Consider the following 16468-nt stretch of genomic DNA (forward strand, 5'->3'; position numbering starts at 1 on the left):
TCACACGTTAGTAAGCTTTGTGGAGTGGTTGATATTCTTGAGAATGATGTCAAATTCAGGAGTGATATAGTCAAGTTGCTTACAACCATTATACTTGGCATCTTGTTAGATGCCAAGATGCAATATTTTTCATCTTGTTAGATGCAATATTTTGTTTGTTAACAAAATATTGTAAACATTGCATATCCAGCTAGATTTGTTGAGTTGATTTTGTTATTGTATGAATAGAATTTGGTCTTTTATTGCAAATAGGTAATTGAAATTATGTGTTTGATTTGTTGAATCTTTATTATATAGGATGAAATTTTGCCTTTTTGTATATATAAGTCTTTATCTTTATATTTATATTTATTTCATATCTCAGACAAGCACTCAGTCATAGTGTTATTTTTTCTCTTTATTGTGATGAGAAGAATAATGCAATGTTAAGCTTTCTCGAATGAAACTTGGATCCTGTTGTGAAACTAGCGTGCTTAATTGCTTATTAAACTGCTTATTAATTTCTATCATTTGGTATATTAGTATGGCAGTTAGATTGGTACCATCCTGATTGTGAAATTCATGCAGATTGTAAACACCCAGTGATGATAATTTACATCTGGACTATTATTTCGGTGTACAAATTATAAACAAGTAAATAAGCAACTCAAAATTACCAGTGACTGAGGGATTTCAAGTAGATAATTGTTTGATTATTAATATGAGATGATTAATTACTAAATAGCTGTGTTGATAAAATCGTATGTAAATTGTAACCTAGCATACAATTAATTATATAAAAAGATTCATTATACAGTTATTTAATCAATGTTTTTTTCCAGGTATTGGGCATGTCACTGGTATAAATGTTGGTAAATTTTGTTTATAGAATACCATATTATTATTATTATTATTATATTTATCAGTAATTAATTACACATAAAAATAAGAATATTATTACTATTATTTTATTGACTATTTTTTCTCAAATATTGAAAAAATATTCATTTCATTCATGCTGAATAATTTGTGTATAATTTCTTATTCCCAACAGGTTTTTTTCCATATTGTTACTTTGTTTATCTTAGTTGGAGCTAATCAATACAAAAATAGTAAGCTTTATATCTCAGATTCTATATTAACCCTATAAGGTATGATTTTTTTTTATTTTGAAAAAATATATCTTGTTAAAAACACCTTTCTAATGCCTGAAAAATTAGTAAAAAAGCTTTTTTTGGTTTTTTTCCCCCAATTCTGATCAAAAGTTTTGGTTGTACCATAAATGGAACTTCATGTAGTTAACTCATTAACTGCATTCATTTATAATAATTTTACAAATTAGGAAGTAGGCTAGGATAAGACTGAACTGTGCAATGTAGATATCCATAAATTAAATTTATTCAATTTCTTGATTATATTACAATACAGCTTATTTATTTTTATTCTTTATATTTTTTGTTATAATAAGTTTGTCCATCAATTGTAAAATAAAAGAAAAAATAGAGATAAAACAGTATATTTTTAATCAGATAGTATAAATAAAATACTCTAAAACAGTTTTATCTTTATTATAACAAAAATTTTGATTACACATTTCACATTTAGTAAAGGTTTTTTCTGAACAACCTGATAATTTACAATGCTGGCGCGCATTTCTGTCCAGACTGGTTGGTGAGTGTCCTACTTCATCTCTTCTTTCCTCCTTTGGGGGAATCATTGACACATTAGTCTTGCTTTTTTTTTTTATGATAGCTGCTTGAATTTCTGCACTGGATCTTCTTCTTTCATTGAATCTTGCTCTAATTTGTCATAACAAGTCATAACAACATATTCTTTGAATTCAGCAATTATTATTGTATTTGATCAGCCTTTAGTAGCTAAACTCTGGGATAAAGTAACCAGCTGTTACAGTCAAATCAAGTAAATGATAAAATATTCTCATGTACCATTTCTTAGATCTCATTCTTATTTTATAGTGATCCAAGATAGAGTTTATTTTATCCACTCCACTCATGTGGCAGTTATATACAGCCGCAACTTCAAGATAATTAACTTACAGAATATTTTTTTATCGTATTGTGGCACGTTTCTTTTGTCAACAACACCAACAAAAGTTGAAAGTAAGGTAACAGTTTTTGTTATCTTTCCAGACAACACAAGATAAATCAGTACCATCCAGTGAAGCACTGTATTCTGCTGAAACCCCCTGCTTTTCCTTTTTAATTCAGTCTCGATTGGTAATTTGATTCCTGGCAGTCAGTTTCTTTGAACAGTATCCAAATAATGTATGCCATTTTTTGCATATAAACCATAAGAGGTACAGTTGTATAAAAATTATCGTAATATATCTTATGAATATTGTGTGCAGTGACTTAATCGCCCAACTACATTTACCGAAGCTTCCAAATCTGGTTCATCAGATAGTCTAAATAATTTGTTACTTTCTTGTCCACTGTATATTTCAAAATCATAAGCATATCCACTTATAGTCATGATACCAAAAAAAGCAGGGGCAGATAAATGTGAAGAATACAGAACAATTAGTTTAACTAGTCATGCATAAAAAATCTTAACTAGAATTCTATACAGAAGAATTGAGAGGAGAGTGGAAGAAGTGTTAGGAGAAGACCAATTTGGTTTCTGGAAAAGTATAGGGACAAGGGAAGCAATTTTAGGCCTCAGATTAATAGTAGAAGGAAGATTAAAGAAAAACAAATCAACATACTTGGCGTTTATAGACCTAGAAAAGGCATTCGATAACGTAGACTGGAATAAAATGTTTAGCATTTTAAAAAAATTAGGGTTCAAATACAGAGATAGAAGAACAATTGCTAACATGTACAGGAACCAAACAGTAACAATTGAAGAACATAAGAAAGAAGTCGTAATAAGAAAGGGAGTCCGACAAGGATGTTCCCTATCTCCGTTACTTTTTAATCTTTACATGGAACTAGCAGTTAATGATGTTAAAGAACAATTTAGATTCGGAGTAACATTACATGGGGAAAAGATAAAGATGCTACGATTTGCTGATGATATAGTAATTCTAGCCGAGAATAAAAAGGATTTAGAAGAAACAATGAATGGCATAGATGAAGTCCTACGCAAGAACTATCGCATGAAAATAAACAAGAACAAAACAAAAGTAATGAAATGTAGTAGAAATAACAAAGATGGACCACTGAATGTGAAAATAGGAGGAGAAAAGATTATGGAGGTAGAAGAATTTTGTTATTTGGGAAGTAGAATTATTAAAGATGGACGAAGCAGGAGCGATATAAAATGCCGAATAGCACAAGCTATTCGGCAGTGAAAGTGTATGTTTGGAGTGTCGCTTTATATGGAAGTGAAACTTGGACAATCGGAGTATCTGAGAAGAAAAGATTAGAAGCTTTTGAAATGTGGTGCTATAGGAGAATGTTAAAAATCAGATGGGTGGATAAAGTGACAAATGAAGAGGTATTGCGGCAAATAGATGAAGAAAGAAGCATTTGGAAAATATAGTTAAAAGAAGAGACAGACTTATAGGCCACATACTAAGGCATCCTGGAATAGTAGCTTTAATATTGGAAGGACAGGTAGAAGGAAAAAATTGTGTAGGCAGCCCACGTTTGGAATATGTAAAACAAATTGTTAGGGATGTAGGATTTAGAGGGTATACTGAAATGAAACGACTAGCACTAGATAGGGAATCTTGGAGAGCTGCATCAAACCAGTCAAATGACTGAAGACAAAAAAAAAATCCACTTATTCTGCTTAAGATAAACAATTTATAGCTCCATTTGTGGGGTTTCATAGGGAGATATTGTTTCATATAGTGTTTGGCCTTAGTCACAAAAAGTTGTTCTTCAAAAAAGTTCTTCACAAAAGTTCTCTTCTAGATGAAATTATTTAAACTTTGAATGTAAAGCATTTAATATGGGCCTGATTTTGTGTAGTCTGCCATGACCTTTTGCACCATAAGATGCAGATGTATTATTATTAAAATCAAAAAAATATTCTAATAAATTCAAATCTATTGATTCCCATTGCTTCTTTAACAGTGTGACTACCGATAATTTCCTTCCAGTAACTATGTACATTAGGAAGGTGAACCACAGTCATTAGTAAAATGATCTCTAAGCATCTATTTAAATCTGTAATTGTAACATTAACATTTTTGTTTGGGTATGTCTGTACACAATAAAGGCAAGATTCATTGAGAACTAAGCTTATCAGTTCGTCATAAAAAAAATAACAAAAAACTCATAAGGTGATTCTAAATTCAAAATATATTCAGGCAATACTGAATAATTTTCATCAAAAGGTAACTAACTACTTTGGTAACATGGGAATATTTTTCTAAATAACAGGCCTTTGGGCATAGTTTGAAACTCAGCTCTTAGTAAATTGAGCTTTTGATGTAGAAGGTACAGCGGTACATTATTTTCGGTCAGCATACTAACTGAAAGGTCATCATCACTCACGGTCCATATATTTCTTCCCTTACTGTTTACAAATTAAAAATTTGTTGATTTTATTTCATTACCTTTTGGTTCATCTCTCACCAGAGCACCTAATCTATGCTCTGCTGAATCCTATTCACTAAGACTTAAGATCAGGATCTTCGTCCGTATTATGAGCACAATCTTCACTTAAACCTGATGGTGGAAAATGAATATTATAAATTTCATCATCTTGTAAAAGTGGAACATCCATACCTAAAACCAAAACACAGATTATTATATAAAATGAAATAACTAATTAACTAGATAGTAGAATAATAGCATAATTCTGGATTGTCAGTATTATTTCTTGTAAGGTCCCAGCTGTATCATTCATGTGTATATACTAGGTGTGACAATAAATTTATGAGACTGATGTGAAAAAAATGTTGCTTACTGTTTTAGTCATGTTTAGTGTAGTCTCCTTCAAAGTAGTTCCCCTCTGATTGCACACACTTATTCCAGCACTTCTGCCATTGATGGTAACATTTTTGGAACTCATCTTCTGTAATATCCTCCAAGACCCTCATCACAGCTTTTTGGACATCTTGGGTTGTTTGAAAATGGTGTTCCTTGACCGCCATTTTGACTCTTGGAAATAGAAGAAAGTCGCACGGAGCGATATCTGGTGAATAAGGTGGCTGTGGTAGTACTGAAATTTGTTTTGAGGTTAAAAATTGCTGTACTGACAGAGCAGTATGGGATGGCGCATTATCGTGATGCAGAATCCAATTATCAGCAATGTTGTCGCGGACACGAAGAACTCATTTACGAAGTCTTTCTAAAATTTCTTTGTAGAAATATTTGTTAACTGTTTGTCCAGGAGGCACCCACTCTTTATGAACAATTCCCTTGGAATTGAAGAAGCACACAGGCATGCATTTCACTTTTGACTTTGACATGCAAGCCTTTTTTGGTCTGGGTGATCCCTTTGAGTACCATTGCGAACTTTGGCGTTTTGTCTCTGGATCGTATTGAAAAAAATCAACCTTCATCACCAGTGATAACTCGGCTCAACAAATCTGGATTGATTTCCGTTTGCTCTAACAGATCGGCTGCCACATTTTTCCATGTTTCTTGCTGTTGTTGTGTGAGATTTTTGGGGACTATTTTTGCACAAATCTTTCTCAGACCAAGATCTTCAGTTAATACTCATATTAGACGAACCGTTTCTCGATTGATGCGTACGATTTCACGCACCCTGGTCAAGTTGACATCTGTCCGTGAGGTTGATGGTCATCCACTAGGGTCTTCATCTTTAACATTCTTTCTGCCTTCACTAAAAATTTTATACCACCGAAAAACTTGAGCTCTTGACATAACCTCCTCTCCAAAAGCCTTCTGAAGCTTACCATAAGTTGTTGTCACGTTTTCGCCCAATTTAACGCAAAAAGAGATGGCATACCATTGCGCAATATTTGGCGGTTTCATTTCTGTGACGAGAGACACAAACACGTGTTCACTTATTACAGCACAACTCATGACTGAGCAGTTGCATCAATGTGCTGCTTGCACTAGTAGTAGCTTATAGACCAAGGTCAAAGATGGTGTGCCTACGCAAGCTGCAGGGTTGCCACATCTTGCAAAGAAAAATCAGTTTCATTACTTTATTGTCGCACCTCGTATTAGGCTGTAAAAAAGTGGTATAAAAAAACATTTTTTAAACAAAATTTGAAAGCAAAACATTTTGGCTGACAAATTATCAGTTACTTTTCACTTCATTTTATTCTCAATGCATGATGTGAGATATCTAGCACAACAACAAATTTGTTGGTTATGAAGTAGTAGCATGTTGTGCCAGAGGTGGAAAATTTAAAAAAATACCAATATTTCAGCAATAAAACTAATATTCTTAAATGTTGTATATTATATGAATTGTACATACCTGTGGGTTGTAGAATATGATTTTTTTGAACCACTATAAATGACAAATTGATCCCAGTTGAAATAAGAAAATACAGAAAAATGCACTTAACCAAAAATTCAACCACAGTGGCTTCACAATGAAATATCAATCAAGTGTAGCAATCTGGTGGCCAAATGGTAATATTATGTTCTTCAGTATAAATAGGCAAGTAGTAACATCTGTGCTAAATTTACATAACTAATACAGAAAGAAAAATATAAGAGTAAACATTAGTAGTGGCACATTATGCGTTGTAGGGTTAATAATGAGGTTCGAATAACAAAGATTTTTCTGAAGGAGAGCTATGTGAAATATGAGTCCCAATTTGTGCCCTTCTTGCTTGTTAAATGTGTAGTTATCTTAGGGTACCACTGTATCCAAGATCTGGATTAGAACACTCAAGACTAGATTGATTTTATTTTCATAATTATACACCTTATTGTTTGTATGGTAGATAATTATGGCACTATTCTGTATTAGTTACTCAGAGTATTCTGTGAAATAATTAAGGGATTTCATTGATTATTGAGTTATTTTAAAGCATTTGGTTTTTTATTTTTACTAATATTATAACAGTATAAGGGGAGGAAGACTTATTTGAAACAAAAAATGAAAAGTTTCAGGGAAAAATAAATTCAAGCATATGAGATTAAACTTAGTAAAAGATTAGGGGAAAATAAACAGCATGTTCTGTTGTAAGAAAGTAAATAGTAAGATAAAAGGAAAGGTGTATAAGATTGGTAAGGTTGACAATAAGATATGGCTTGAAGATATAGAAAATTACAAAAATGTAGTTGAAAAAAGGGTGAAGGTAGATAGTTATAAGAATGCTAAGAAGGATGAGTGGATTAACAAGAGTCACAAGAAGAGTGGTGAGGTAAGAAATAAATACTTTACAAGAATGTCCAAAGTGGGTCCTACAGGTAGAAAGCTAACCTGGTTGAGCTTGTAAAGCAAAGGAGTGAAGGTAATGTTTAGAACAAAATTGAAGTATTATGGAATAGACATAGAAGAAGATGAAGGATAAAATTTTGTATTCAGGTGGAGAAAAATTAGTGAGGAATGTTAAAAATGGTTAAAGATGGAAATGCCAACTCATATAATGTAAAATAAGAGGGGAAAAAATAAAAAGTTGGGATTGTAACGTTTATTTTGTTGATTATGTTTTCTGAAAGTTCCTTTTAATCATAAAATTCAAGTGTAATGACATTTTGATTATCTTAATTTTTAATTTCTAAAAGTTTTTTATGAAATGTATTTCTGTTATACCTTGTTTATCATTAATTAAATTAACTTAATGTAATTTTATTTGTTTGGTAGGTTTGAAGTCATCACTCTTTGTTGGTACTAACTTTGGTAAACAATTGTGCTTGAAGTCTGGTAAGCCTTTTATACCAATTCATCATATGCAAGCGCATGCTCTTACAGCTCGCATGATTCATGAGGTAATTTTTTTTGTATCAGTAAATTACTACATGCGGTTTTTATTTATGAACTCTACTATTTGTTGTGACCGTTTGTTATATTTTTCATTTGATATCTTTTGATTTTTCATTCTAACCTTTAAATTCATTCTCTATTTTTCTTTTATTAATCTTTTATCTTGTTATCAATTGACATCTTCCTATGAAGTGAACATTAATAAGAGATTTTATGTTTTTCAAAGGAAAATTTGTATCTCAAGAATGAGATTAATTCTTCAGATTGAGGAATCATAAAATTTGACTTACATGTTTTTACTAATTTTTTCTAATAAATAAAATATTAAAAAACACAACTGCCAAAATAAACATTGCTCTTTAATACAGGATAGTGCAGGATAATATTTATTATTTGTATATAATGTAATTTTCTTCAAATTTTTCAAATTTATTTAAACATTTATAAAATCTATGACACTCCTGGTAATGTGTGGGTTAAAACACAGGGTCAGACATCTAAATTGGTTCACCCTTTGAGCTGCTACAGTGGAACAAACATAAGTACACACACACATACATACATACATACACCCTAAATACATTACACTCCTTTTTGGACAAAAAACACATACAGTTGTATTAATGTCATCAACATAAATGAAGATATACAGATCACATTAATAAATGACACCTTTTCATAAGTAAAAGATAACCTCGCACAAGATGCTCGCATCATCTCACCACTCTAGCCTATTATTTTATTTAATGTAAATTTAATTCTATTATTTTTGCAATATTATTCATTCGATTGATTTGATTCATTTACTTCAAACCCAGCTGGCACAGTCTTAGAGGCTCACAGTTGGCAGTTTAGTAATTCAATTCATTAAAGTTTATGCTTCAACCACCAAATCTCCAGTACTGTATATATATATATATATATATACAGTAGCCTGTGACATTATTGGTAAAGTAATGATTCCAATACAGTGTCAAACATCTAAATCTGTTCAGCTGGAACAAATGTACATCTTATATTTGTAAGATGTACAAATTCCTTTCTGTGCAGTCATGTAAAAAGTACAGTATAAACATATTTACAAATTTCAAAATGATGCCACATTAATTTTTCTATTTTTTATGCCATTTTAATCATAGCTTAATCAAAACTTGTTTTATGAGATGAAATGATAAGCCTTTCATTATAAATAAAATTAGAACTTATTATTTTTGAAAATTGTTTGACAAACAGCTGTATTGTTACAGAAAATTGGTGACATAATTTTTAGGTAAATTTCACCGTAATCTAATTGGGGATAGATGTGAAACCCAGCCAAATATTATGTCATTAATTTTATGCAATAATGTGAATAACAAAAAGAAGAATTGATTAACAAGAATTTTCAATGCAGTTGAAATTTTATATATATATATATGGAACAATCTGATTTTATAGTAAACTGAACTCATTTTGAACTCATTCTGAATTCATTTTGAACTGTTATTTTAATACTAAGTTTGTTGTTAGTAATAAATTTTTATTTACTTATTTCTAATTATTAATTCTGTTCCTAGATATTTTCGTTTATTGAAATGATTTTTCTCTCGGTTTAAAATATAATATAAAATTTTTCATCGCACATTTCAGTCTATTTTGTTTTTAATAAAAGACAAATTTCTCAAACTTTCTTCACATTTAATTGATGTTAATTACAGATATATTTTCAGAGCTAAATTCTCTATAAATTTTGTTGGAGAATTTTATTTGTTTCTTCTCAAAAATTACCAGACGCATGTTCTTGGATCACATTTATTAAATTTTTCAGGGCTGAAACCATGTGAAATCATAAAATTCACTCCTTAATTTAAGTTTTAAGAATTTTAGTATGGGTTCATTTTACATTGCAAAATTTTTTGTTAGCTATAAGTCTGAAATAAAGCATTTCCAGATCCATGTTTGTATGAACTTTTTAGTTTATTTTTTCTCCTAAAACATGTTCTAAAATTCTTTGTTTCTTCACAAGACAACTGTGTATGTGTGTGTGTTCACTCACATGCATGCATCCACATACACACATGCATGTGTAGACATGCATGCATGCATGCATGTTCACACAAGTATCTCTCATACATGCATTTACACACACACACATATATATATATATATATTATTATATTATTATTATATATTATATATATATATATATATATATATATATATATGTGTGTGTGTGTGTGTGTGTGTGTGTGTGTGTGTGTGTGTGTGTGTGTGTGTGTGTGTGTGTGTGTATGTATGCACACATATACACATACATGCAACATGTTTGAAGAATGATGAATCTGTAATTTTTTATATGCTTACAATTGTTTTTATTAAAAATTTTTTATTCATATTTATTTTTATTTTTACTAAAGATTGATGGTTTTTTATTTATAAATATAACGTTTTACTTGATGATAGTAGCAAATGAAGAAAAATTATATTATTTGGGTCATTGATTAGGGAAAAGAATTGAAGGAGAGAATCATAAACAAATTAAAGAGAGTGCTGGAGAGAAGTGTTCCATATCTAAAGCAGTATGTACATAGAAAATTTCTGCAAGCTGGTTACTTGTTCATTTAATTTTAATTGTTAGCAGCAGACTTAGACTAATACCACTTAGATTAACCCACCAGGTTAGTTTAGTGGTTAAACTTGTCATCACAAAATCAGACCAGTGTTCTTTGCTGGTTGGGCTTCAACTACATGTCTCAGGAGTGGTTGACATGAATCTGTTCCACTCTAAATGTTTAGCAGTACATTTACACTTACAGTGCAGCTACATCAGGCCTGAAGCTGGTAATAGTAATTACATTTTTCTATACACATACCCAGATCTGGCAGTAGCTGGAAAATTGGTTGGAGAAAACAAAAACAAAACTTAGTAACAAACTAAATATATTATAAGTATATATGAGGTTTGTCCCAAATGTAAGTGTATTGATTTTACTACAGATAAACAAATAATGTAAAACATCCTTGATGTATAACAGCGTGGTAGGTGACCTTGGTTGAACGTGCATACTTGTATCAATTTGATTGGTTAAGTCAGTCGTGTGCTGCTGCTGTTTGTTTTTTATAACCTTGTTATGTTTGTGATAGAGGAAAATATTGAACAATGTTACACTATTAAATTTTATATGATACTCAACAACTCTGCTACAGGAACATTTGATTCTTTAACCAAAGCTTATGGAGGCACCACTGTGTTGAGAACTATGGCTTTTAACTGGTACAAAGCTTTCAAAGAGGGCCAAGAAAATGTTGAAGACGACTTTTTCTGAAAGACCAACCTCATCAACAAACTATGAAAATGTGGAAGTGGTATGAGTTGTGCATTGTGCACAAAGAATTTGTGTCTCTAGGACAGACATTTAATAGCACCTTTTACAAAGATGTCTTGGAAAGACTTCGAAAATGGGTTCAGCGAGTCTGAACGGATATTGCACAGATTGGGTGCTGTACCATGATAACGTGCCAATTCACACTTCAGTTCAAGAATTTCTGGTGAAGAAAAACATTCCTTTACTTCCACAGCCTTCTTACAGACCAGATCTAGCTCCATGCAATTTCTACCTCTTCCCTAAATGAAAATGGAAGTTGAAGTGTCATCATTTCAGGATGATGAAAACATAAAAAAACTGTAACCAATAAGCTACATACACTTAAGGAAAATGACTTCTTTCTGGTTCTCTATGAACAGTGGAAGAAATGTTAAAACTGCTGTGTAACTTTCCAAGGGTCATACTTTGAGGTAGATAACTTGTAATTTTAGGTAAGTCCAATAGATAATTAATAAAAAAGCAATTACTTACTTTTGGGACAAACCTGTTATATAATATTTAATTACGGAAACTGTGCATTGTAACAAATTTTTTTAACAATTTTTATGTACCTTTAGACAAGTTAAATTGATGGACAAAGCAGTTTTAATTATATACTTTTCAACTGTACTCTGAAAAGGCAAATGAAATTCTTCAATCTACTGACCATCTAATCAGTACAAAACCAGCTAGACACACTAACACAGATTACTATTTGTATTTATTTTTTTCAATTCTGTGTCTGATGCCAAGCAAGTTTGTGGTTGATTGCAGTCTTTATAATTTATTTAACCATTAGATTGTTTTTATTATAGGAATTAATTTTTTGCCATTAATTGAATATTTATGAAAGTGAATAGATAATTAAATATGTATATATCATTTAGTATAAATCAACTTATATATCTGAGTTGTTTTATTCTTTAGCTTATAAGTCAATTTAACAGGTCTGAGAGTTATAAATATTGTGAAATCTTAGTTAACTTTCAAGGGGTGTAGAATAGTATATAATTCAGTTATTATTTTTTGTGGCAAATGTTACTTTGCAAACGTAGATGATTTTAATCCTTATTTTAAATATAAAGATGACTATAATAAATTTTCCATTCTTGTTTAATTTTTGATTGTATTAAATTAATGACTTATTTATGATTAGTTAATAATATTGAATATCAACATAGAATAATGGCCTAATACTAATAGATATTAAAGTGAATAATCGTAATAAACAAAAACATCCTATAAAACAATATTTACATTAATACAAAGGAAGTCAAAATTGATGAATTGAAATTTGAGTCATCAGTGGTGGGTTGTGGTCACACAATTACTGCATGCACTTCACAAAATTAAGCCTTACCTTATTTTTATTTTTCCAACCAGTTATTTAATGCAATAAAATTGTCAATACTTTAATTAATGATTGCTACAACAGTTACCATTTACCCTTCTGAAGCATTGATGTGAATTTAATTGTTATACTATTACTTTTATTATTTTTGTTCATTAAATAAGTTATTCAATAAAATGTACTGACTATTATGTTGCATTGATATTGCTTAGCCTCAGTATATAACTACAGATCTGCCTAGAATCTTTATTTAGTTTTTAATATTTTCAGTATTTATGTAGAACTTTCAACATAAACAAATTGAATGTCTCAATATTTTTAATTTATCAAAAAGTTAAAATTACACTAATGAAGCAAGCAGTCAGAAATAGTAAAAGTGATATTCACTTTTATTAGAAAGAGGGATGAAAAATCCACCTTTTTAATTAGGAGATATATATGAGAAAGTTATTTGTAGGGAGAAACTTGCTATTATTATTATTGCTGGGTGAAATAGTAAGTTGATGTATTTAGTCATGTATGTTATTGGTTAGAATTTATTAGTAATTTATCTATGTCATGGAAATCTGATTTTATTTGTTGTCCATTATTTTCAGGTAGAATTCCCATTTTTGGTATTATTGATATCAGGTGGACATTGTTTATTGAGTGTAGCTCAATCACCAGTAAATTTTCTTCTTTTGGGTTACAGTCTTAATGATGCTCCTGGAGAAGCGTTAGATAAGGTACATAATTAGACAAGACTAGATTCTTGGATCATTTTAGAAATTATAAAAAAGGTAAATTGGGTTTGTCTAATGTATCTCACCATCTGAGTAAGAATAAACATACAATATCTGATATTAGGACAAATTTAAAAATATTGGAAATGAAAAAATACAATATGAATATAGATAGTAAGGGATTAGACATTTTAGAAAGATAGTATAATAAATATAAAAATAAATTTAATATGATGAGCCTTCAGACAGAATATGAGGATGACAGTATTTTTAAAGCTGCAGTAGATGGCACCACCATCTATATTGATAGTGATGTATAATTTAGTATATTTCAATTAGCATAGTAAAGTAAGTTCAGTTAAATGGACAACATACCTAATTGCTGTTCTTAAAATTATTTTTATTTGATTTTAATTTTAATTTTTAATTTTAATGTGATTTTATGCCTTATGTCATATTTTTATATATGTACAAATTTTTACATTTTAATTTTAATTAATTTTTCATATTTTTAAATAAATAAATGCATGATATGTTATTATATTTTACAAAGTTTGTAATGTAATTTGAGATAAATATGAATATATAATGCAGCTGATGATGCGAGTAAATCATGAAAACGCTCTTGCATATATAGTGGAATAAGGAAGTCATACTACTTTATTTATTCTGTACTTTGGTTGATCTAATAAAATAAATATATTTGTTATGGTACATATGAGTATGATTCTTAAAAGAATTGATTTAAAAAAAATATATATATGTATATAAAAGATTAATCTCTAAATCTTAAAAGAGTGCATCTTAAAAACAGCAATTGCAATTATTATTTTTAACAGATGGTAAGTTTAAACATTTTGGTGGGTGCTAGAAAAGTTTTGATTCTCAATGTAGGCAGTGGGCGAAAAAGTTTGAGAATCAATGTTTTAATCTAACTATAACTTAACTGTGTTAAATTTATTTTTAACAATAAGAAGATTAGTTAAGTGTATGCAATGATAATAATGATGTCATGAAATCTCTTAAGTTTTAAACTTTAATTTTTTAAGTACATCACACTACCAAAGTAAACATATGTCAAAAATGTTCAGTTAACAAGGTGTTAATTTTTTTTAAACTTTTACTTTTACCTGATGTGAAGATAATTTTTCAGATACCAGTGATAATATGAATAATATTTCATGATGGTATTTCAATATGATGGTAAATGATGATGAAGATACTGTTACCTAAAGAGGAAATCTGATGAACTTAGTTTTAATTTGAAGTTGGTATTATATGAGAGAAATTTCCTGTCTTTAAGATATAAGCTAAAAAATTCCATTAAATGGGTTAATTGTTACCTTAAAAAAAAATCACAATAAAATACTATAATTGCAATTTAATTACTTACTATTGGTACAATTACCATAAATCTTATTCATTTAAATGCTAAGATTTTAATTTTCATTAAATTTTTTTATTTGAAATTTTTGTTTTACTTGGTCCATTGGAACTGTTCAGACTATGAAAATGTATATTTAACACTAGTGTTTTACAGATCCATGGAGTCCACCATGATCTTTCTTTTTACTTGTACAAAATTTCAGTTTAAAAAATTCTATCAAATGATCTATGAAATCATCTTGCCTTTGTATACAGTTTATTCCGATAAACTTTTGAGTATTACTTATTAATTTATATTAGATGAAGTTGATTTCTAATTAATACTGTGTCATCTAACAAAACTTTAAGAAACTGGTTTTCTGAACAGAATTTTCTTGTGCATGAATAAAAAATGTGTTGTGAGATTTATTCAAACAATGTTTAACTTATTAATCTTTAATTCTTCAAAATTAACAACCAAGTTGCTACAGGTACACTCAGCATTATGGTCAACATTTTATTTTTGTCTGTTAAGATAATGAAATATAATTCCAGCAAGATTGATTGTGGACAAAGAAACTTATTTCTGAGCTAGGACCATGGCTGGGGAGAAAACACAGTGATGTGGGGTATTACGTGTCACAATTCCTTTCTCATCACAGAGGTTTTGGTGCATACTTTTACAGGTTTAAAAGAAGGGAGCTTCCAAATTGTGAGTATTGCAGTCAAGAGGAGATTCCCTGCCACACCTTTTTTGAATGTGCATGTTGGGAGGATCTAAAAGCCAGATATAAGATAAAAGAGATAACCCCGGAAACTACAATAAAGTATATGTTGAGAGGTAAAGAGGAATGGCTGATAATAGAGAGATTTGTGGCTGAGATTATACGAGCAAAGGAAGTAGATTACAAGAAGAAGAAGAAGAAGCTCATTAGAATTGCAAGGACACTCCTCTGGGCTGAAGTAATACTTGGTTGTTGAGCTGGCCCAGCGAAGCAGAACAAACACAAAAAAAAAATTCAGTCTACTAATAGTGCAACAAAAAATCTTAATACCAATGCATTCCTGCTGGTGACTGATTACTTATTGATATTTGGCTCATTGTGATACTGAATATTGTGTTTACATACTATTTTAGGGGGTAAAAATGCATATTAAATCAAAGAATGAATATTTATCACAATAATGCAAACATAGTAAAATAATATAGTAATTATTGTAAACATATTATAACTATTGAACAAAAATTAACAGCATAAAAACTGTAAACCTATTAGTTTCATAATGTCTAAATTTTATTAGGGCAGTGAAACATTTTTATAGTTGATTGGCAGTTAATCAGCTTAATTTTACAATTTTTGCTTTCACACAGGCATTAATTCTAATTAGGTTAGAAAGTAGTTACCACTAGGTACTATTTTAATTTTTCTAAGTTTAAAAAAAAGGCAGTAATGAAATGTCATTTCAGCAACCAACAGAAAAAATTGGGTAATAAATAGGATTTCCAAAATTATTTATTTGTAAACTGATTTATAAAGCTTCAAATACGTTATCATTGGTAAGGATAAATGTGACTCCTATAATTATAAAATGTTATTAATATACTACTATATAGAAATAATAAAAATAGAATGCAGTATTTTCAAAAATAAGAATATGTGGATTATTTTTAAAGAATCTGTTCAAACTAAAAAAGGTATTAAAATTATGAACAAATAATTAACTGTTTGGATTCTTTACATAAATCTTTAGATGATAGCAGAAATTAAAAACAATACATAAAAGATGGTAAGAAGCTAATTCATACAATTTATTGAAGTGATAGAGTTTGAGGCAGACAGAACTGTATGCTTGCAAAATAAGTATGCATATGTTTG

General features: G+C 29.7%; 1 protein-coding gene across 3 annotated transcripts in view; it reads left to right on the plus strand.

The window, feature by feature from the left end:
- Window positions 1-16468, plus strand: part of Tcs4 (Threonyl-carbamoyl synthesis 4) — a 47023-nt gene that overhangs the window by 16004 nt on the left and 14551 nt on the right. For all 3 annotated transcript variants that reach the window (XM_075355383.1, XM_075355386.1, XM_075355385.1), the window contains exons 3-4: window positions 7690-7814; window positions 13101-13229. In XM_075355383.1, the coding sequence (XP_075211498.1) occupies window positions 7690-7814; window positions 13101-13229 (254 nt within the window). The remainder of the gene's footprint in view (window positions 1-7689; window positions 7815-13100; window positions 13230-16468) is intronic.

The sequence above is a fragment of the Lycorma delicatula genome, chromosome 2 (genome assembly GCF_047948215.1).
Source record: "Lycorma delicatula isolate Av1 chromosome 2, ASM4794821v1, whole genome shotgun sequence".
Taxonomy (NCBI): domain Eukaryota; kingdom Metazoa; phylum Arthropoda; class Insecta; order Hemiptera; family Fulgoridae; genus Lycorma; species Lycorma delicatula.